The sequence below is a fragment of the Diadema antillarum genome, unplaced genomic scaffold, assembly GCF_040938485.1.
Source record: "Diadema antillarum isolate AM-2024a unplaced genomic scaffold, OU_Dant_1.0 scf00000115, whole genome shotgun sequence".
In the NCBI taxonomy this organism is placed as follows: domain Eukaryota; kingdom Metazoa; phylum Echinodermata; class Echinoidea; order Diadematoida; family Diadematidae; genus Diadema; species Diadema antillarum.
In genome coordinates this window covers 2911412-2936062 of record NW_027271004.1, presented here as the reverse complement: position 1 = coordinate 2936062, position 24651 = coordinate 2911412, and the positions used below count along the sequence as shown (strand labels likewise).

The window sequence follows — 24651 nt, the reverse complement described above, 5'->3', positions numbered from 1 at the left end:
GGAATCAAGACATCAAGTACTGGAACATACAATGTATGGCACGCAGAAATATTTGCATGCTTTTATTTTCGCGCTAGCTTCTCGTTGCGCGAAATGCGCAAAAATTTCAACACCGCGAAAATTTCCACTTTTACAGTATCTCTCCATGTAACCGTATAATATGTGCATTCATCACTCTGAAGAATATATACAGTGGCACCTCGTTATGTAACGAGGCAGGATATAAATAGCAAAGTACCATGGTACATTGTACCTTATACAATGAGGTGCCGTAATTTGTGCAGGTCCCACTTCCTTTATGTTTCTTTTGATTTCATCCCTGATATTACAAGATACCGGATATAACAAGGAAATTTCAGTGGTTCCCAGCAACTCGTTATAACGAGGTTTCCCTGTACTGTACAGTACAAAGACAATTTACACTAAAAAATAACAAATTAAAAAAAACTACAAGAAATGTGCATACATACAGTTTAACATGAAGTTTTGTTGATTACAGAGTACATAATCCACCTGTCGAGTTGTGCCCAGAATACTGGGTTGTTTTTTTTCCAGGTGGATTTTCATGGTAATACATGGTTGACAAGATTAGACTGAATGATACATAAAATGTTATGATTGATTTCCAAGAAATTGCTGCATGTTATTTTCCAGCGTGTATGCATAAATGCAAATATATGATGTCAATGCAAGAAGACTGGAGAAAGGGGCAGACTACCAAAATGTACCATGCAACTTTCTTTGTATTTTACACTAGCTGTTTCAGCAATCTATTTCAGGTATTGTTCATTAAAAGAACAAAAACAAATCATGTGGGGCAAATCCAATTTTGCATCATGTATACATTCAAGTCGACAATCCTATTTATTCATAATTGCATAAGGACCTTTTATCAACATGAATAAAATCTTAGAGGTGTTCTGCTTTATAGTGTGGGAAGAAATTTTGACAGGGGAAAGTTAACTCGCCAACTAGCTTGAAATGCATTTGCAGTGCTGGATTTTCTGATTCATTTGTATGATTGTTATTACTTTCACGATAGAGATTATTTCAAACTACAGTCAAACCTGTCTTAGCGACCACCTATCTACAGCGGCCACCTGTCTATAACTGCCACTTTTTGTCTCCCTTTGGGTGGCTGCTATAGACAGGTTTGACTGTAGTAACTTTATTTCTGGGGATGGGACCCGGTGGGGATGGGAGAAGGAAATGGAGAGGGAGACAAACTAATTTTGAACCAAAGTCTGCTGCTTTGTTGAGAGGCCGTTCAATTTCTCCACGTATTCCAGTCGCCATTTGAATTCGTCACGATCAGCCAGTAGGGCGCCCCCAGGCGTTCCAACCTGATGCGCAGGTACAGTGATAAGAAGCACCGTCGACCTACCCCGGACAGAAAAACAAAACGACAACGATATAGACTCATTAGGATAACCGTAGGTCCCCTTCCTTCCCCGTTCGCCCATTGACTTCCACTAAGGGATGGTATAGTTTGTTAGGGTGTGGAGATTCATATTCTAACTTTATGCGAGATGATTAGAAACCACCTATTAGATATTTAAAGAGCATACAATTCTAAGAGGAATTAAAAGTTTATTTGATAAAAATCGGTTTTTGAAACGGCTGAGATATTTAAAACAAGGTAAAACAAAGTAGTCCTAATTAATGGTGGGTCCCACCTTTTATTAGGACCTCTGCGTTTTAGGATATCTCAGCCATATTTCAAAACCAATTTTCAACAAATAAACTTTGAATTCCTCTTAGAAGCAGGCGCGCCGGAAGCAGTTTTGGATTGGGGGGGGGGGGGGGGGCCAAACATTGGAGGGGGCTCAAGATTAGACCATGCATATGTTACACAATATACACATACACACACACACACACACACACACACACGCACGCACACACATCTATTATATATATATATATATATATATATATATATATATATATATGTAAAGTGACGTACGGTGGGTCGAAACATGGGGGGAACCATAAAGTAATTTTGACGGTCTGTATGCTTGTGCGTGTGTGCGTGAGCAATAATGGGACTACAATACATTACGAAATGTGATACATTCAACAATCATTGTCATTGAGGAACATTGTAAGTTTTCCTTACATGGATTATGGAATGCCGGTGTGAAACGATCGACAAATTAAATACTGTCGGCAACATAAGGTGAATGGCATAACAATAAAATGTGAGCGAGCGAAGCGAGCGAGCTTGAAAATTTTGATATTCTACAGTTCCAAAATTGTAGCTATATTTTCGCTTTGGAAATAAATGGGGGCGCATCGGGCGCAACTGCTGGCAATTATTGGCAGCAACATTAGGAGAATGACATAGCGATTCAATGCGAGCGAGCGAAGCGAGCAAGCTTTAAAATTTTGACATTCTACAGTCCCAAAACTGGGGTTTGTAGCTATATCTTTCACTTTGGAAATTAATGGGGCGGTGCATAGGGCGCAACTGCTGGCAATTACTGGCAGCAACATTAGGAGAATGGCATAACGATTCAATGCGAGCGAGCAAAGCGAGCGAGCTTGAGAATTTTGACATGTTACAGTCCAAAAACTCCCGTTTGTAGCTATATCTTTCGCTTTGGAAATTAAGGGGGGGCATTGGGCGCAACTGCTGGCAATTACTGGCAGCAACGTTAGGAGAGTGGCATAACGATTCAATGCGAGCGATCGAAGCGAGCGAGCTTGAAAATTTTGACAGGTTACAGTTCAAAAACTCCCGTTTTTAACTATACCTTTCGCTTTGGAAATTAAGGGGGGGGGGGGCATCGGGCGAAACTACTGGCAATTACTGGCAGCAACATTAGGAGAGTGGCATAACGATTCAATGCGAGCGAGCGAAGCGAGCGAGCTTAAAAATTTTTGACATTTTACAGTCCCAAAACTCCCGTTTGTAGCTATATTTATCTTTCGCTTTGGAAATTAAGGGGTGGGGGCATCGGGCGCAACTACTGGCAATTACTGTCAGCAACATTAAGAGAATGGCATAACGATTCAATGCGAGCGAGCGAAGCGAGCGAGCTTGAAAATTTTGACATTCTAGAGTCCAACAACTGCCGTCGTAGCTATTGTCACAAATGTACACACTAGTAGTTATGTACATATATGTATGATGTACTGTATGCATGGTTGTTTTAATGTGTATGTACACAGGTTGACCAGATTAATGGAGAACATTCTATGTAGTATAGATATAGTACATACAGGCTGACCAGATCAGTGGAGAATTTTCTAGGTGAAATACAATGTGGCTATACAGTAAATGCATGTAACAGGAAATACATTATAGCTCACTCAATCTAGAATGATTTCACCCTTTCCAGAATTTTCTGGGAAGTGCTAACATATTTGGCTGAGTGAGGCACTGTCCCTGTATCCCAATGTGATTGGTAGTTATTCTTGGCAATGATGTTTTGTACATAGTTAGGCAGTGAGTCATCCAGGTTTCCTGGAACTTAGACTGGCTAGTAGGTTGGAGAGAGTTATAGAATGTGCTAGAAGGGGTGAATAGATAGTATATAAGCCAGAGAAATTCTGCAGTAGGCAGAGTACCCAACACCTCTGCTCTGAGAGTTACGTCACTTCTGGCTCTGAAGCGACTTGTTATAGTCAGTCCTGTGTTACCTGCTGACCTGTTATGTTTGTGGAGATAAGGCCTGGGAGACATTTTGCCTGCAGAGAATTAATGTGCCTTCATTGGACTCCATATTTTAATGTCAATGGACATTGCTACGGCAAAGCTGTGACGGGCTGGATTCCTCGCTGGACACTATAAAGTGAATCATCATTCAACGCATCGACTGGACGTGATCGTGGGATTCTGCACATTTCGCTGGGAACATTATACGGTGGATCTATTGTGGACATAATACCCTGGATTTATAACGCGGACTATTGTAACCTGTGCCTCTGGATTTACGTCGAAATAGTCATTCATCGGTGCATCGCGGATCATTCATTTGTGCATTGAACATCGTATTTGGACACTTTCAAAGGATTATTTAATACGTGTAAGTGATTCCACTACCGATTTATAATTGTTTTTATTGATCATTGTTGTATTGATGTGACGCCGATTACCAGTCTGTACCCACAATATCACTGTTAATAAACCGCCTGAACATCAGTTGATTGTTTCTTTTGTGCGATCATTTTCGGAGTGATTTTGGTCGTAACAAAATTGGGGGCTTGTGTCCGAGAAGTGAATTTAAGCCAAAACTTAGAATTTGGAACGTTCCAGAATCCAGAATATTGGTACAGACAAAATACCGGTTGACTTGATTGTTCAATTGTATATTGTGTGTATTACAGTGTGACAATGTCAATCAGTACAATGGATGTTCAGGCATTTGTTCAGAGGACAGATTTGTCCCTCAAAGATTTGCAAAGGTTACGCAAATGTGATTTGACTGCTATTGCACAGCATTTGAATGTTGATGTTCCACAAGGTGTAAGAAAAGCAGAAATTCTTGACTTAGTGGCTGGTCACATGGAGCTCAAAGAAGAAATTGACACTCCAGATCGAGCTCAAATTTCAGATCAAACACGGCTTGAGCTTGCTAAATTGGAAATGAAGGAGAGAGAAAGGGCAAGGGAATTAGAACTGGAGAAAGAGAAGATGAGATTAGAAATGGAAAGGGAGAGGGATAGAGAACGAAGAGAAGTGGAGAAAGAAATTGAAATGAAGAAACTTGAAGTGGAGCAACAACTGAAATTGCGTGAGATGGAATTGACTCATGCACACACTGTTGGAAATAGTGAAAGGGCTCCCTCTGAATTTGATTTGGCCAAGAACATTCGATTGGTGCCAAAGTTTGAAGAAAACAGAGTTGATGCATATTTTGTGTCATTTGAGAAGGTGGCTAACAGTTTGAACTGGCCACAGGAATTTTGGCCCTTGCTCCTTCAAAGTGTGTTTGTCGGCAAAGCAGCTGATGTGTACTCATCTCTCTCTGAAGAGCAATCACGTGACTATGCTACAGTCAAGAAAGCAGTGTTGAATGCTTATGAGTTGGTGCCAGAGGCGTACAGACACAAGTTCAGAAATTCGTACCGCAAACCAGGCCAGACACATGTTGAGTTTGCTCGTGAAAAAGAAATGATGTTCGATAGGTGGTACAGATCCCTGAAAGTGGATCAGGACTTTGATAACCTACGTGAGGTTGTTCTCTTGGAAGAATTCAAAAAGAGTGTTGCTTTCAGTGTGAGGTCACATTTGGATGATCACAAAGTGACAAGTTTGCATAAAGCAGCCTTGATGGCTGATGAGTATGAGCTGACCCACAGAAATGACAACAGACCACCTTTCAGGAATTTCTCTGGAAATAAGAGAGACAAAATTCAGTCGAGCAGTCCAAAGAATGCTGGTCCTGAAAAAGGCACGAGTTCTGAAACTTCATCGGCACCAAAGCCTCAATCTGACAAAGGGTCCAGTACAAGTGCAAATGTCATCAAATGTTTTCACTGTAACAAGACAGGGCATGTAAAGTCACAGTGTTGGAAGTTGCAAAACAAAACAAAGAAGGACTTGGGACTTGTTATGTCAAAAAGTGTCCTACCCGAAAACAGTGTCCCGTTCAGTGAAACACAGGCCATTGAAAGTCAATCTCCCAAATTCAAAGATAGGATGAAGCAGGTGGATGAGAGCTATCGTAGCTTTTTGTTTGATGGTGAGGTGACCCCATGTACTTCTGGTGAGGCAGGTAAGCCAGTGGTCATCCTGCGGGATACAGGGGCCTCTCAGTCGTTGATGGTGGATGGTGGTATGACTTTTCCACCAGATAGTGCAGTGAATGCAAAAGTCTTGATTCAGACTGTTGATGGCAGTTATATGTCAGTGCCACTGTATAGAGTGGATTTGAAGTGTGACCTAGTTTCTGGTCCTGTTACTGTTGGAGTTGTTCCTGAGTTGCCCATGGCAGGGATTGACTTCCTGTTGGGGAATGACTTGGCTGGGGACAAGGTGGTTGCGTCTCCAGTTGTTTCGGATAAACCAGTGGTGGTTGCTGAAACTGAGCAGTTGCAGGAGGAGTTTCCTGGGTTTTTCCCAGATTGTGTTGTGACTAGGTCTCAGGCTCGTAGAGCTGTTCAAGATGATGCGGATTCTGTTGATGTGGAGGAGAATTCCGGTGTTTGGTTGGCAGAAACCTTTTTCAAGGATTTGAATGATGGGGTTGCTGTATTAGGCTCCGAGGCTAACAGTGATGGGCTGTTTAGCAAGTCTTCCTTGGTTGAAGCACAGCAGGCAGACTCTGAGTTGAAAGGCTTGTCTCAGACGGCGTGTTCTGAGGCTGAGGCTGAAAAGGTCCCTGAGTGCTATTATGTCAAAGATGACATTTTGATGAGGAAGTGGAGACCTCCCCATAGGCCAGCTGATGAGGATTGGACAGTGGTCCGTCAAGTTGTTGTCCCTCCTAGCTACCGCGGTGAGATCTTGAGGATTGCTCACGAGTTACCTGTTGGCGGCCATTTAGGCGTCAGAAAGACAAAGGATCGGATCATGAGGCATTTCTATTGGCCAGGGTTGAATGTGGATGCGGCTGAGTTTTGCAAGACTTGTCACACATGTCAGGTGGCTGGTAAACCACAGCATTCAGTGAAGCCGGCGCCATTGATTCCGATACCTGCGTTTGAAGAACCATTCAGTCGGGTTCTAGTTGACTGTGTTGGACCTTTGCCTAGGACTAGGTCGGGTCATAAGTACCTCTTGACAATCATGGATATGTCTACACGGTTTCCAGAGGCTATCCCATTGAGAAATATCACTGCTAAGACTGTGGTAGATGCTCTAGTGCAGTTTTTCACTAGGTATGGGTTGCCCAAGGAAGTGCAGTCTGACCAAGGGTCAAATTTCATGTCAGGCATATTTCAAGAGGTGATGTATCGTTTGGGTGTGAAGCAGCTGAAGTCGTCAGCTTATCATCCCCAGTCCCAAGGTGCGTTGGAGCGCTACCACCAGACCCTAAAGACAATGATTAGGGCATTCTGTGAGGAGTATCCCGAGGATTGGGATAAAGGCATCCCTTTCCTGCTGTTCGCAACGAGGGACTCCCCAAATGAGTCGACGGGTTTCAGCCCATTTGAGTTGGTGTACGGTCATGAAGTTAGGGGCCCACTGAAGCTCATCAAAGAGAAATTCATGACTGAGGATGATGAGGTCCACCTACTTGACTATGTGTCAAAGTTTCGTGAAAGGCTTTCAAAGGCTTGTGAGGTAGCTAGGGAACACTTGAAAGTGTCACAAGACTCTATGAAGAGAAAGGCAGACAAAAATGCCAAAGCCCGAACTTTCAACCCAGGTGACAAAGTTCTTGTACTGCTGCCCATACAAGGTGAACCACTGAAAGCCAAGTTCAGTGGCCCATACTGTGTCAAAAAGAAACTCAATGATGTGAACTATGTGATCAGTACGCCAGACAGACGAAAAGATCAGAGGGTGTGTCACATAAACATGCTGAAAGAGTACTATGAGAGAAAGGCTAGTCAGCCGGTAGGTGTAACCCAGGTGGTAGAAGAAGAAGTAGATGAAGAGGGAGAAGCTCAAGATGAGAATGGAAGTGAGCCCTCTAGTGCCAGGTTGTCTAACTCAGAGATGTTAGGGAAAGTAGATGAGGCACTGAACTACCTACCTGAAAATCAGAGGAAAGATGTGACTAGTCTGTTACATGAGTACGAAGAATTGTGTAAGGACAAACCAGGCTGCACCCCTCTTGCTGTACATGATGTTGATGTAGGAGATGCTGACCCTATCAAGCAAAACCCTTACAGACTAAACCCAAGCAAACTGCAAAAAGTAAGGGAAGAGGTTCAATACATGCTAGACAATGACATAATAGAACCTAGTAAAAGCAGTTGGAGCTCCCCAATCGTCATGGTGCCCAAACCGGATGGGTCTCAAAGATTCTGTATTGATTACCGCAAGGTAAACGCCGTGACGAAAACAGATTCTTTCCCCATTCCCAGACTAGAAGACTGCATTGACAGGGTCGGAAATTCTGCATATGTCAGTAAAATAGACCTTCTAAAGGGATACTGGCAGGTGCCCTTGACCAACAAAGCCAGAGAGATTTCCGCCTTTGCTACACCAGATGGCTTGTTCCAATGCAAAGTAATGCCATTCGGCATGAAAAATGCTCCGGCCACCTTCCAACGGCTGACAAACCAAATCATTGCCGGACTTGACAATTGTGTAGTATACATTGATGACATCCTAGTGTACAGTGACACGTGGGAGGAGCACATTACACACTTGCGGCAACTTTTTGATCGACTCAAGGAGGCCGGACTGGTGATTAATCTGGCAAAGAGTGAATTTGCAAAGGCCAAAGTGGTGTATCTCGGGCATGTAGTCGGTCAGGGACAAGTATTGCCAAGAGAAGCCAAGGTAGAGGCTATACTAGGCTTTCCCATCCCCCAATCCAAGAAGGAGTTGCTCAGATTTCTGGGCATGGCTGGTTTCTACAGGAAGTTTGTACCGAATTTCAGCACTGTAGTCACCCCCCTAACAAACCTGCTGAAGGGCAAGGCAAAGTACACCTGGACTGATGAGTGTCAAAGAGCCTTCGAGAAACTAAAGGCAGTCCTTGCTAATGAGCCTGTTTTGGCAGCTCCTGACTTCTCAAAGCCATTCAAGGTGGCAATAGATGCTAGCGATGTAGGAGTGGGAGCGGTTTTGCTCCAAGAAGATGAAGAAGGCACTGAACGACCAGTTAGCTACTTCTCCAAAAAATTGAACACGTACCAGAAGAAGTACTCCACAATTGAGAAGGAGGCTCTCAGTCTCATCCTTGCCCTCCAGCAATACGAAGTGTACTTGACAAATAGCAAAGGGGAGATCACGGTCTATACTGACCACAACCCCTTGGTCTTTTTAGACCGGTTCAAAATGAAGAACAACAGGTTGTTCAGATGGAGCACGATGACGCAGCCATATGCACTCAAAATCAAACATGTGGCAGGCAAAAACAATGTAATTGCCGACGCTCTGTCAAGAGTGTAACATGAAGAGAGTATCAAAGGTGAAAAGTTTTCACCGCATATCATTTCCAGTGTATGTGTTTAGCATATTCATTAATGTGTGCAAAACAGTTTGATATGATTGTATAAGCTCCGAGAATCCAAGCAATATCATTGTAAATGGTATCCATGAAAAGAGAACATGGAATTAATACAGCTATCCAAAAGGCATGTGATAGTATGTGATTATTGTAGCTTGACTTGGATTTTACCTCACATTCATTGTAAATAATAATGAGAAATTGTGAAGGTAAAAGAAACCCTTGCTACGGCAAGGCTTTCTTTTTCCCATGGGGGATGGTGTCACAAATGTACACACTAGTAGTTATGTACATATATGTATGATGTACTGTATGCATGGTTGTTTTAATGTGTATGTACACAGGTTGACCAGATTAATGGAGAACATTCTATGTAGTATAGATATAGTACATACAGGCTGACCAGATCAGTGGAGAATTTTCTAGGTGAAATACAATGTGGCTATACAGTAAATGCATGTAACAGGAAATACATTATAGCTCACTCAATCTAGAATGATTTCACCCTTTCCAGAATTTTCTGGGAAGTGCTAACATATTTGGCTGAGTGAGGCACTGTCCCTGTAGCCCAATGTGATTGGTAGTTATTCTTGGCAATGATGTTTTGTACATAGTTAGGCAGTGAGTCATCCAGGTTTCCTGGAACTTAGACTGGCTAGTAGGTTGGAGAGAGTTATAGAATGTGCTAGAAGGGGTGAATAGATAGTATATAAGCCAGAGAAATTCTGCAGTAGGCAGAGTACCCAACACCTCTGCTCTGAGAGTTACGTCACTTCTGGCTCTGAAGCGACTTGTTATAGTCAGTCCTGTGTTACCTGCTGACCTGTTATGTTTGTGGAGATAAGGCCTGGGAGACATTTTGCCTGCAGAGAATTAATGTGCCTTCATTGGACTCCATATTTTAATGTCAATGGACATTGCTACGGCAAAGCTGTGACGGGCTGGATTCCTCGCTGGACACTATAAAGTGAATCATCATTCAACGCATCGACTGGACGTGATCGTGGGATTCTGCACATTTCGCTGGGAACATTATACGGTGGATCTATTGTGGACATAATACCCTGGATTTATAACGCGGACTATTGTAACCTGTGCCTCTGGATTTACGTCGAAATAGTCATTCATCGGTGCATCGCGGATCATTCATTTGTGCATTGAACATCGTATTTGGACACTTTCAAAGGATTATTTAATACGTGTAAGTGATTCCACTACCGATTTATAATTGTTTTTATTGATCATTGTTGTATTGATGTGACGCCGATTACCAGTCTGTACCCATAATATCACTGTTAATAAACCGCCTGAACATCAGTTGATTGTTTCTTTTGTGCGATCATTTTCGGAGTGATTTTGGTCGTAACAAAATGTTTTTCGCTTTAGAAATTAAGGGGGAGGCGCACCGGTCTCAACTGCTGGATGCGAAGCGAGCGAGCTTGAAAATTTTGACATTTTACAGTCCAAAAGCTGCCGTTTGTAGCCATATTTTTTCCCTTTTATTCATATATATACATATTTATTTTATTTTCTTTGTTTATTCATTTATTTTTATTATTATTATCAATTTTTTTTTTTTGGGGGGGGGGCTTTTTTTTTTGGGGGGGGGGGCAAAAATGCGTTTTGCCCCCCCACTTTTTGGATTGGGGGGGGGGGGCGGCCGCCCCCCCCCCCCCCCCACTTCCGGCGCCTATGCTTAGAAGTGTATGCTCTTTCTTATTTCATATACAGTGTATTGTGTAAGAGGTTTCTCACTATCTCACAGAGAAGAGTTGGAAACCTGAAACCCCATATCTCGACCCAAAACTATGCCATCCTTGACTTTGTGTGGTTAGAGTGCAGACTGGCTCAGCAAATCCCATAGCATTTTATCCACTCTGTTTAAGTCCCTGACGCAGAAAGGATTTATACCCCCTTCCTTCAATAACTAGCTATGACTTAGTAATCGGTCTACGTATCCTTTGCAAAGTAAGATAGGGTACAGTTTTTATCGGTCAAGGTGGTCAAGCGGTGGTGGTTTGAAAGGAAGGAGAGGGCTTGGAAGACACGGATGCCGTAAAATTTGCGCTCTCAATTCATGGGAATCCCCAACTAAGAAGGAGACTAATGGCTTCGATTCAAGTTTATGAAATTGATTCATGACTTCGTAAAATGTGAAGGTATGCTTACAACACAAACATGCCGACACTATAGTGATCAAAATATACGATGCACCGACACGTTCCAGTTTAAATTGTGAAATGACTGACATTGCACTATTTTCTGCGGGGCGCAGCCTCGAAGAAATAGTGCAATGACTGTCATCTCAGAATCCATAAGTTTACCTGGTACACATGTACCTCGAAAAAGTGCATGACATATTTGATTTGTAGCAGAGATGCCAAGTTCATAAAACTTTTATGAATGAGATTTTCATGACTCGGCGTTTCGGCGCTCGCGAACGAGGAGGGTGTCACCCCTCCCATGGTAGGGAGCTTCTTTGAATTATTAGCTCTTAATGATGCGATCTGGTGCATACTTAAGTGACTATTTTTTACTAATTTTGAAAGACAAAAGGGCAATATACCTTCAATTGCAACTATATCACTTGAATCCTTTGAGCTATGCTCCTTATTTTTGGCACAAATTGCAGACTTCACCCGATGCGTGAGAAAAATTGGTGCCCTGCGTGAGATCGTGAGACAGGCCCTAAATGCTTGAGTCTCACGCAGAATGCGTGAGACTTGGTAGCTCTGTTGTAGTCTACATCATGAAATTATCGAAGTCGATGAAAATGATAATAATAATATGTATTGCCTATTAATAGACACTTATACAGTGGTGCAATTAGTGGCTAAGCGGTCATTCTTTAATGGAGTGTAAATTACACACTCGTCCCCTAACCGTACATTGTACGTCATCAAACTTTCAACCAATCACCAATAGGACGAGAGAACTTCGACTGGTCCGCGCTCTCGTATCGTTTACCTCTCTGGTGGCAAGTCGAGCAGTCCCGTGATCTTAGCCGTGACTTTTTTGATGGCCTCGCGGTTGGCGTCGCGATCGAGCCAGGCCTCTGCATTGTAGATCTGGACCATCAACATGGGTTTGTGCAGGTCCGTTCCCGTGTGGATCCGCTGGTCCGTGTACAGGTTCAGGACCACACCCTGAAATTTTGAAGGTAATAAATGAAGGTACCAGGAATGTATATCATAATCAGGCATTGGTAACGCATTTTCCATTCCCTTCATTTTCCTCATGCCATCGACATGTACCATGTAAAAATGTCACAATTTGGGGTCGTTATCGGTAATATCGATTACGCTTTATGGACACCCTCCCCACACACATGTAAGCCTACATGTCTGCGCTCAAACACTTTGTGGAAGCACATTTATTAAAGGGGAGATGTTCCGTATTCTTGAGGTTCGTTAATCCAAAAAAATGAAATTAATTTCGTTGATCCGAAAACGAAAAGAAGGTACGTATTAACCAACCTTCGTAATTATGAACCTTATTTAATTAATTTTCGGATTGACGAACCTCCGCAAAGACGAACTTTATTTTGTGTTTGGATTAACGAACCACTGAAATAACGAACCTTATTTCATTTTCGGAATAACGAACCTTGTTCGAAGTACCGGACCATCGGAATAACGAAATGTAACCCATTTAAAGAGAGTGTGTGTGTGTGGGGGGGGGGGGGGGGGGTTCTGACCTGTAAAGTCTTAGAATGACAAGAAAGGAATTTCGAAAAAAGAAGGTTTGTGTCGTAAAATGAAGAAAAACACCGCACCTCGTAGTGTTGGAAGAATCTTTTTTAATCAATGGGCTGAGGGTACATTGCATATAATGCCTAAATTTCTCCCCTAATTTGTCAGTAGACTACTTGTGTCTTTTTTTTTACTCTGTCGCATTTCTTGCCGTTCAGCGAACGACCATGACACATTTAAGGCTACAAAAGTATACAACCTCCAGATGCTGGAGTTATTAGATTCCTTGTGCCATATCGTTCCATTTCTCGATGGACCCATAAAAATATAACACTCATGGCTGCTATATTTCATAGTTATGATTCGTGTATCTCTATGTAACCATTCGTGCTGTTTTTTTTTTGTTTTATTTAGAGGGGTGGGGGTGTTGTTGAAGGGGGGGGGGGGGGCTGGGGAGGGTGATAATCTTCGACTTCATTTCCGGATCTGAGATTTCGACTGGTATACCGTATGGTGAAAAAAAGAATTTCTAAGTTGTACAGCAACAAAACAACAACAAAAACCTGAACAATACACTAGTTACTGAATGATTACAAGTCTATATATATGTGATAAAAACCTAAAATGGCATTAGACTGAAAACGCTTTATCCTGGCGAGGAAAGCGCATGATTTAGAAACAAGACACCAAACAGGTTAGTCATCGCATTCTTCATCAGCGACCAGGATGCGATGTGATGTTAGATTAAAATCCGTTTCTGAAGCAGACATACACACAAGGGTATACGTCTGCTCCTGGTCGCATATATATATATTATATGTGTTATATATATATATATATATATATATATATATATATATATACTGTATATTTGTTTATTTATTTATTTATTTATTTATTTATTTATTTATTTATTCATGCAGGGTAGTCCTATTCAAAGCCACATAATATAAGCCTGCTTTACGAGGGAGCCCTGCGTCAGGGCTATATGAGAAAAATGTTGATAACCGGTATGGTGATGATGATGATAATAATGATTATGATGATAGTAGTAGTAGTAATAATGATGATAATGATAATAATAATCACAATCATAACAATAATTACAGCAATGATATTGGTGAGAACTATAATAACAATGGAAATAATGATGATAATGAAAATGATAATAAAACAAAGAAGAAAAAAAAGAAGAAACAGGTAGAAAAAGTAACATAGTAACATTGCATTCATGCCATTTCGCACTTTTTCGAAGCATTACGTGCTGTGGAAATTGTTTAATATATCTATGACAAAACATGAAAGAAGTATGAAAATTCTCGTTGGTTTTTATGATAAAGAATGCACACACTATTTGACCCTTGCCAAATTTACTGTAGAAACACAGATCGTTGTTAATTTTTCTTTTATATTTCATTGTTTAATTTTTTATCTTTTTATTCTTTTTTTTTTAGTACGCTTGATATCTATCTACTAATAAAAAAGTACTGTCTTGCATTGCTTCGATACTTCAAACAAGGAAACTTAACTAAATAATTTCACAGGACTTTCACACTCGATGTTGCTCCCGATGAGTATGCAGTATTAGAACCGAACATATTATGTATCATTTATCAGGGGCCGCGGAACGGTGCTCTAGCATACAATGCTTTAACATACACCCTGTCCTCCCGGCTCCCCTCCCCCTCCCCCTCCTCCTCCCCCTCCCGCTCCCCTCCCCTCCCCTTTGATTTTGACGAGATTATAAGTACAAGTATGCGAGTGTCGGGTCGGACCCACGTTAGTATTGCAGGCACCATTCAAATGTTCTGTCCTAGTCTTGAAACAGTGGACGCAAAGGCGGGTTTGAGGATGTTCAGAGCGAGTTCACTTAAGCTCTGATCTTCGCTCCTCGTCAATGTTGACCTTATCACCCCGTCAAGCTTTTTGTAATGTAATACATGTACACAGATTCTCGTCTAGTACACAAGTATCAATTCATTCTCTCACATTTTCTGTCACCTTTTTTTCGATGGGTACGATTCATTTACTAACAAAACAAAACGGGTCTTCTTGGTTTACTTGTACAGTGTATATATCATAAGTAAGCCAAGCTGATAACAACAGACTTAATAACAGCATATGAACAGCTTGCTTCCAAAAGGCGCTATGGATTTAGCGCCTTTTTGAAGCAAGCTCTTCATATATAATATATATATATATATATATATATATATATATATATATATATATATATATATTAATATATGATGAAAACAAAGGGAAACTGACCAGAAACGAATGGTAAATCACTCAAAGTTTTCACTATACCTCTGTTGAGTCATTCGTTGTCAGAAGAAAACTGTGTCTTATTCATTTTTTATACTGTATATATAAGGAATTGTGTTTAGATTGTGATGTGCTGACAAAAAAGCGCATCAGTATAATGTCCTAATCCAGTAATCACATCATGTGCTATATCTTCGTACAATTCTCGGTGAAATGGGCGGTCAGTTATCAAAGTAGGGCCTACTATGACGTGAAGTACTATAATGTGTAGGTGCTGATAGCCTTGCGGATACATGCCAGTTCATGAAACAATAACGTAATTCGCCATCTTACGGTGTTGAACCCATCAAAATACTCGTCTCCAAATTCGTCGAAAAGAAAAGAAAAATATCAGCTTTGCTGCTTCCTCTGTGCGCGCGCAGCATACAAGCCATTATTATAACAGAAATGTATTGGGGAATTAATGCGTTGATATCAAATGAAATACCAGAACTTCTTCACTATAGCCTATACATAGTGCAGAACTCAAAGAGTAAGTGGTATTGGTAAGCATGATAATATGATTACAAGTGGTTTTTTTTTTCATTCTTTAATCAATAACGCCTCGTGAATTCTCATCTCAGTGGATATAATTATAGGGCCTACATCTTATTGTCATTTCTTCTTCTTTTTTTTCTTTACGGGAACTTCAAAACTAGTGCGAGGTCTGCAACCAGATTGTCCGACATAGCAAAGTCTTCTTGAAAGACTTAAAAGTCTTCTATATATAAGATTAAGATATATCTTGTAAAGTTAATTGAACCTTTTTGCTGTTTCCTGCCTAAGGGAAATGTTAATAGAGCAATGTCAAATCTGTTATAAAAACATGCAACAAGAAATATATCTTGATGGAAGAAACATATGACTTTCATCCTGAAGCACATCAAATCATTGATTAAACAAACATGGCTTTGCGACATCGAATCTGAAGAAAACAAAATAAAACGTGAACAAGAGTCGATTTGCGTTTGTTACGAAAGATGCTATAAATATATCTTCAACATAATACATAGACTATAACGCTCAATAGAAATTATTCCTATATACCTACAAGAAAAATTCTAAGCGAATTAAATAGGGTGTATCCAAACAAGAAAGCGAATGGTCTGTTGTTCATTTTTTTTTTGACGCGAGATATCTATGAATAAGCGAAACTCTTTATTGGAAAAAGATACTATGACAAAATATTTAATGACGGTGCCAGGTAAAAATGGCAGAGGTAAAAATGGCAGGGGTAAAAATGGCAGAGGTAAAAATGGCAGAGGCAAAAATGGCAGAGGTAAAAATGGCAAGGGTAAAAATGGCAGAGGTAAAAATGGCAGAGGTAAAAATGGCAGAGGTAAAAATGGCAGAGGTAAAAATGGCAGGGGTAAAAATGGCAGAGGTAAACATGGCAGAGGTAAAAATGGAGGTAAAAATGGCAGGGGTAAAATGGCAGAGGTAAAAATGGCAGAGGTAGAAATGGCAGAGGTAAAAATGGCAGAGGTGAAAATGGCAGAGGTAAAATGTTAGAAGTAATGAGAGCGATTTCGTCAGAGATAAACGTATGAAGAGATTTTGAATGATAACCTCGCCAGAGCAAACTGTATTTATCGAATTATCAAATCCAAACTGCAGATTTGAAGAATGTTTATTGAATTATGTTTTAAAAAGATTAGAGCACTCTCATTATGCTGAGTTTGATTCAAGAGCAGTGGCGTAATCTGTCTGTTCAGAGGTATGATAAACTAGCTAAGAGCCTCGTAGGCCTGTGGGAAATTATTGTATTATTCAGTATTATTATTATTATCATTATTATTATTATTTTTTTTATTATTATTATTATCATTATTATTATCTATCATTATAAGGGGGTTCCAACAATGCTGCAACTCCCTTAAACAGTATAATCCTACGTTGTTTCGCCCAATGAAGTTATCACACACACACACACACACACACACACACACACACACACACGCACGAACCCACTTTTGGTATAAACATACGCAGATATGCATACTCTCACATACACACTCTTTAATACACAAACGAATTCCGCTCACGTCCAGGCTAGTATATTGTCATTATTTTTCTCTTTTTTTAACTGTTTAGTGTAAAGAAGTGAAAGAGACATAGTCGAAGCAAACCGCTAATTTTTCACCTGTTCTATGTTATTTTCTCACATCCAGGTTTCGTAGGAGCCTATTCATATATCTCACAAGGCCTGATCATGACATAATGTAGAAGTAAAAATACAAAGCGCAAAAAACAAACTACAGCAGATGTATCGGCAGACATAAGTAAGCTCTTGCAAAATATTTTATTACATTGTTCAAGTATCACATGGCGCAAAAACAAATATCTCGAAGTTTAATCAACCAACACTTTGTGGTCACTTTACAAACTTATGCCTATTAAAACTGGAGACGAACTTTAGCAAGAAACTGTTCTAGTGAGAGAAAAAACCGATAGTTTGCCATGGGATTTCTTTCAATCATTGTTGAACGAATCCGCAGACGAAAAAATGTAAATGTTTGATGCCTTTCAAACTTAGATGTTGTCCCAAAGCATGGGCGTAAATCCCCGAACACACCAGAATCAGGTCAATAGCACCATTAGACCCAGAGATAATCGCAACTGTAGATTTCAAATGGCGACCATTTTGAAATCCAATATGGCGGACATAAAGAGAGAATTCCAAGTGGCCCAATATCTGAAAATGTTTTTAATATGTTAATGTACATTTGTGCCAAATTTGGTGCTTGTATCACAAAATGCACGATAGGTTTGCTAAGCTGCCCCACTGAGTATTTAGTGATACCCCGTTATATAAAACATTTTCGTGTAATTAATGATTTGTTTAACCCCTAATTTGGGGGGAATGGGACATCAAGCGAGGAGAAATGAGACAACCTGGAGAGAAATTGGATAACCATCATGACCAAAGTATGATTTATATGTGCCGCTTGGAGAAATGTAACACTGCCCTATTAAATTTCTCCCAGTGGTAACGGAAACAGTAAAAGATCCCTGCCAATAAATTTTTCATACCTGCATGTCTGTTATCAAGCAATTTTATTTTCAGAAGTTTGCACACTTATTAAAATACCTATTAACATAGTATAGGACCTACCAGATCTATAGTAAGTTTGATATTTTACTGACAAAATACCTGTAGAGCTGTATAGTGGTTAATATGTCCATTTTCAGGTGTACCGAGGCTCATCTTTTTACTGATGTAATTGGATTGTTGACTGGCCGAGCATTTTTCAAGTTACATGAATGTCCCATATTTCTCCCCGTGTCACATTTCTCCCCGGTCTCCCCCGTGCTTTATTTCAGGAGAAGGGACGAAAAGAGCGTATTGCGACCACTGACAACTTTACCTCTGACATTTTTACCACATAATTATTTACCTCTGCCATTTTACCGCTGCCATTTTTACCTCTGCCATTTTTACCGCTGCCGTTCTTACCTCTGCCAATTTGACCTCTGCCATTTTTACCCCTGTCATTTTTACCCCTGCCATTTTTACCTCTGCCATTTTTACCTCTGCCATTTTACCTGTGCTATTTTTACCTCTGCCATTTTTACCTCTGCCATTTTAACCCCTGCCATTTTTACCCCTGCCATTTTTATCCCTGCCATTTTTACCTCTGCCATTTTTACCTCTGCCATTTTTACCCCTTGTTTTGCCATTTTTACCCCTGCCATTTTTACTCCTGCCATTTTTACCCCTGCCATTTTTACCCCTGCCATTTTTACCTCTGCCATTTTTACCTCTGCCATTTTTACCTCTGCCATTTTTACCCCTGCCATTTTTACCCCTGCCATTTTTACCTCTGCCATTTTTACCTCTGCCATTTTTACCCCTGCCATTTTTACCCCTGCCATTTTTACCCCTGCCATTTTTACCTCTGCCATTTTTACCTCTGCCATTTTTACACCGAACCCAAATGACAGGGTTCAAAAGCGAAATGATTAAAGGCAGCATGTTGAAAATACCCTAGCAATACATATAACATTCTTGCATGTATAGGCGTTTTGACTAACATCACTATTCATCATTTTAGCGTGTCTTTCATGATGAGGGGTATAGGACAGGTGTCGTAAGTCGTCAACGTCAGAGAAACTGTCAATTTTCAAATGTGGTTTTTGTCTGATATATCACTGTTGGTGAAAACGTACAATTTACGGAATTACACAGTCACTACCTTCTGATGGCCTAATTTAGTAGTACACTGTTTTACTGTTCGGTTCGTTACGATTTTGATCTAATAACAATAGTCAACCTGAATATGCGATTTTTTTTTTGTTTTTTGTTTTGTTTTTTTTTGTTGTTGTTGTTGTTGTTGTTGTTGTTGTTGTTTTTTTTGGGGGGGGGGGGCATGAATTCATGTATTTGTTTTTTGTCTTTGTAATCAAGTGTACTTACCCGGGGATTCTTGTTTAGCAGATCGCAGAAAAACTCGGTCAGTTCGTCAAAGAAATTGGGCGGCACCCTCTCTGCCGGAAGGTTGGTGTACATTTCGATGCACGGCATGGCGAGCTACCTTTGATGATTCCTAGCTGTCAAGTTGAAGAAGAAGGAAACGAAGAAGGAGAAAGAGAAGAAGAAGAGGAGGAAGAAGACTTTTTGACTTTTCAAAATCGTACACACTTACATCACACTTGCATACTATTCACATTGGTGCATATATAGTGCTTACATACAAATTATTAAAAAAAGGGTAAATATTAGCCCTCGACATTTTTCTCTTTTTTTGTACAACGTGTATTTAGTACATCACGGGTGGCTTGCCGTTTCTACATGCAGTAAATTCGAGGTTTCAGTCAATGGTAAGTACAAATGAACTGGCTCTATGTGGCCGTCAAATCAAACAATCGGTGACTGTGCTTACAGTCGGCATGAAGAAGAAGAAAACGAAGAAGAAGAATAAGAAGAAGAAGAAGAAGAAGAAGGAGAAGAAGAAGAAGAAGAAGAAGAAGAGATGATGATGAAAAAGAAGAATGAAAGAATAAGAAAAAATAAAGAAAAGGAGGAAAATAGAAAACGGAAGCAAGAGGAAAAGAAGAATAAGGAGAAGACAGAAAAGGAGGAGGAGGAAGTGGAGGAGGAGTGTGGAAAAAGGAAGCCGGAGGAAAAGAAGAATAAGAAGAAGAAAAAATAAGGAGGTACAGAAGAAGACGACAAAGAAAATCGAGGTTTGTCGACAGTTGATAGAACTTGTCAAGCTTGCGTTATATGATTGCCCATCGTGAAAGGATCGTTCCACAGTATATCCATATGAAGTGTATGATCATAATGGATACAGAGCGCTCAAGGTTTTGGAAGGTTGTGAGTTCAAAGCCCCAGCCATAGCATTAATGACGCTTTGTAGGCCTACCTTTTGGTTTAAATGATTATGGAGCGTCCTCCAATCCACAGTAGTCCTGAATTCTGGTGAAACTGTACATAAGGGACATGGGACGGATGTTGATTTGTACAGGCCCCCATTAAAAAGTATGCCAATAGATATGGAACATATTTTCACGTTACAAAAACAATGGCGCACACATTATCACGACGGTATGAAATCCCGATGTGTGATATCGTGAACGAAAAATAAAGCTTAAATAATTACACGTGTATGTACACAAAATCAATCTCGCTACATGTATTTCATAATTAGCTTTGATAACGAAACAAAATGTGAAAAAACAACAAAATAAAAGTACGCGCGTCGATTTAGAATTTAGAGGGAATGTGGAAAAATACTTTTACAAACTTGCAAATATCATACAGATGTGATAATGATAGATATATTGCTTATTTGCAAAATTACGGAGAATTCAAAAATACTTACTCACACGAGGAAAGCAGGAATTTTATGTTCGTAACGTGCGACCAGAGGCAGTGACGTAAAACAGCGATGCAGGGTATACCTCACTCCCAGTTGTTCTCTAAATGAATGCAGATTACAGGATTCTGTACTTTTAACTCGCCCACGTCCCGATCCTCCAGAAGATGCTGGCACGCGAAATAAAGGAAGGCAATCAATTTCATGCACACGCAGGCGTTCTTCAGTTTGGCCCCATAAAATGCGTGATATACAAAATTATACTGGTATTTTGTGATTAAAAGCGACAGTCGTTCCCGAGTCGTTCGTTCGGCAATTTCTGCTGTTTTCGTTGTTGTTTATCACCCTCCTTTGATCCTTTACTAAATCCCCTGACCTACCCGCGTGACGTGCCATAACACTAAATGGATGACTGCAAAGTGTTACGGAACTGCTGGCCTTTTTCATTCGCTGCCAACGAAGAACGGGTATTATAGACTCTTCAAGGAATGTTTTAGAAACTCACGAGACGATGACACCCTACTCTCTAACATGAATACATTCTCTTCTGCAGATTCTCACACGTTTTGACGTCTTAGAAGCAGTAGATTCAGTGAAGGAAGAAAAGTTGGGTGTTTCCCCAATGCCATACAAGGGGATTTAATGAATGCAGAAAAGTCAGTGAAACACTCCGTAAAAGTTTGAAGATATTGAAATAACGGTATCGTATTGATTGAGATGAGGATTGAACTTTTAACTTTTTGCGAGATACTAAAAAAAAACCACAATTATAAACTATCAAGTTTAGTTATGATATGTGGTGTAGTTTTGTTTGATATTTCTTTATGGTATGACATGCTTTTATGTAACCCATTACTTACAGTAATACACTGTTGAATGTTTTGCAATTGCTGAATATGTTGCCAAGTATGCTCTGAAGCTGAAGAAGACCCAGGGTAGAAAGCTTCCACCGGCCGGCATATATATATATATATATATATATATATATATATATATATATATATATATATATACATATATATCATGAACTTATATGGACTTTGCTAAAGACATGATATTTGGTTGATGTAATGGGGAAAATGTTGATACAAGTCAAACACAGCAAAAACTCATTTTATCACCTACGCCTAGCAAACTGTCGTATATTGTATCTGTAAGATTTTGCTAATATATACTTACTTGCAGCTCCAATTTGAACTCTGAGTACGATTTCACCTTTTTGTGTGTGTTCTTTATAAAGCAGGATCAAATAATGCACATCCGTGTATGCTTCAAAGTGGAGCTCTTACCTAAAACAAGATTTTTTGCTTAACAGTTGATAATTTAGGATCATGTATAATGTGGCATATATTTTATAAGTGGTTATCTTTGGCGCAACATCTTTGTGAGTCAACCATGATAATCTCAAAATTAATGACACCTCTGAGTACACTGCCTCCTGTAACCACACAAATGGAATGTACAGTATATCATCTTACAAGGTGAGAACACGGTCAAGATGCTCCTTAATCGGAAAGTAAGAACACTTCTCAATCAAAAATTTTACAACCCGTGAAATTGCATGCATGCATGATTAGGCCTATATAATGTCCTGCCTTAATACCCCTTCATGCTTATTAAAGATAGGACTTATACGGCATTCTTCAAAGGTGTGTCTCTGTATACGAACATGTGTGTGTGTGTGTGTGTGTGTGTGTGTGAATACTTTCCATGCCATCAGACAATTCAATGTTTATGACCGGTCACCTTCTGGGGGTGCCAGTAAATGTATAAGACTATCAATATAAATGCAGTGTTGGGTTACATGTATACGTACCTTTCCCTTTCCCATAAGTAGGTACTAGTGTAGTTGCATACTGAGCATCGTTGTTTGCAATTACAATAAGTGGCCAATGGGAAGAGAATCATTTTTGCATGTGGACACTCAGCAACTGTGAACATATATCCAGAAACATCTTCCAAAACATAATCACAAACAAATTATTGAGAAAAGTGTGAGCATGCTCATATAGTAAACAAAACTAAAACTAAAACTAGAAATGTCGCTATGGCGACTGGTATGCCTCCGCCATAATGCATGGTTCTCATAATAGGTCTATAGTACATTGCCCTGACAATATGTGATGTCAGTTTCACATAACTGGCAAACTATTAAAGTGACAGGTCCGTCACAAATGTGTTGAATGTTTACTTTTCTTGAACTAGGTTTAATTGGATGAACAGCTATACTGTCTAAGTGCAGGTATTTTGGGATTTGAGGATTTTTACTTGACTTTTGACCCTTTTATAAGTTTATGCATTGAGTGATTTTCAAGGTTTAGAGAAAAAGGGCAATTGCAGTTTTGAATAGTAAAATTTTAGCATCTTAACCTGGCCTTTGACCCTTGACCTTTGACCCTATGGCCTTAAAATTCCAAAGAGAATCGCTATCGGGTAGAACATGCATAAATATGTACTCTAAGTTCATGATGATACCTTAAGTCACTTTCGAGATATGGAGGAAGAAGTGAAATTAGCACTTTCACTTGACCTTTGACCTTTAGCCAAGAAACCTCCCGGGTCAGAGAATCTTTATTGTGTAATATATGTACATCTTACGTTTCAAGAAAAATCCTGCAGGCATTGCATAGGCCTAATTATGAGGGGAAAAGTAAAATTTTGAGGAGTTGACCTTAACCTTTGAACCCCTGACCTTTGACCAATGATACCCAAATTCCCTCGATAATTACTACCAGTCAGTAAGATACCTTGAACAATTTGCGAGATATAAAGAAAAAAATTGAATTTTGACATTTTTATTTGACCCTTGACCTCATGACCCCAAACTCTCTTTGGAGAATCTTTATCATTACACAAGGAAACCAAAGATCAAGAAACAATCACCGGATATGGGAAATGAGAGAGAGAGAGAGAGAGAGAGAGAGAGAACAATAATAGTGAAAACAAAAGGAAGATGGACAAAGAAGTTCAAGAGAAAAAACAATAAAGGACAAGGAAAAGAAGAAGAAATAGAAGATGAATACGTTACACATAAAGTACTCATAAGTGGAACCTCACAATGTCTATGACAAAGCCCTCTTATAACAAGCCGATTTTGCAGGCTCCGACTCTTTACATTTTTTTTTTTTTTTGCGGTTGTACGCTGAGATACTCAGTATTGAAAAACCTGATTTAACAAGGACACTTTATTGTCATAGTTTTAAGGTTCTCATTACAACGAGGCTCTGCTGAACGAGGAAAGAATGCATGGATTGATGTGTGAGACTGAAGAGCTAAGGACTCTTATATGTGAAAGGAACTAACTGGAAAGAAAAAGAGAGATTGAGCGAAATATCTAATTGCTGCACAAGATTAAGATCTTGTTAATATCATTACAGAATCACGAACAGCGAAATAACCCATGAAATCAAGGCAATTATGAAAAGAAAGTTGAAAACGAAATACAAACTAATCAACATGGTGATGCACAAGGCACATATTATTTAAACATAATTATTTGTACCGCAAATGGAAAATCGGGGCACCTCTTATTATAACGAAAATCACTCGCGTTGATATACCATCCAAATCACAAATTTGCAACAATGCACAATCAAAGCGTATCCGGGCAATTACCCCCAGAGGGCAATTACCCCCGGGTAAATACTGGTTAGTGGTAAGGTTAGAGTAATGATTAAGGTTAGGGTTAGGTTTAGGGTTTGGAGTTTGGGTTTACCGTAGGGTTAGGATTAGGTTCAGGATTCGGATTAGGAT

The 24651-nt window shown here is 39.8% G+C and overlaps 1 protein-coding gene across 1 annotated transcript; it reads right to left on the bottom strand.

The window, feature by feature from the left end:
* Positions 1–1226: 1226 nt before the first annotated feature.
* LOC139719842 (uncharacterized) lies at positions 1227–19601 on the bottom strand. Its single transcript, XM_071631226.1, has 3 exons — positions 19494–19601; positions 12045–12223; positions 1227–1380 (listed from the first exon to the last, which is right to left on the bottom strand). The coding sequence occupies exons 1-3, from the start codon at positions 19599–19601 to the stop codon at positions 1227–1229; spliced, it is 441 nt and encodes a 146-aa protein (XP_071487327.1).
* Between the last annotated feature and the right edge of the window lie 5050 nt (positions 19602–24651).

Excerpts from the sequence above, each read along its gene's own strand:
- LOC139719842 (XM_071631226.1), bottom strand. The coding sequence starts at position 19,601 with ATGCCGTGCATCGAAATGTACACCAACCTTCCGGCAGAGAGGGTGCCG. Across the intron at positions 12,224-19,493 it reads TGCTAAACAAGAATCCCCGG|GGTGTGGTCCTGAACCTGTA; the intron begins GTAAGTACACTT and ends TCAAAATTTCAG. Across the intron at positions 1,381-12,044 it reads CTCGACTTGCCACCAGAGAG|GTCGACGGTGCTTCTTATCA; the intron begins GTAAACGATACG and ends TGTCCGGGGTAG.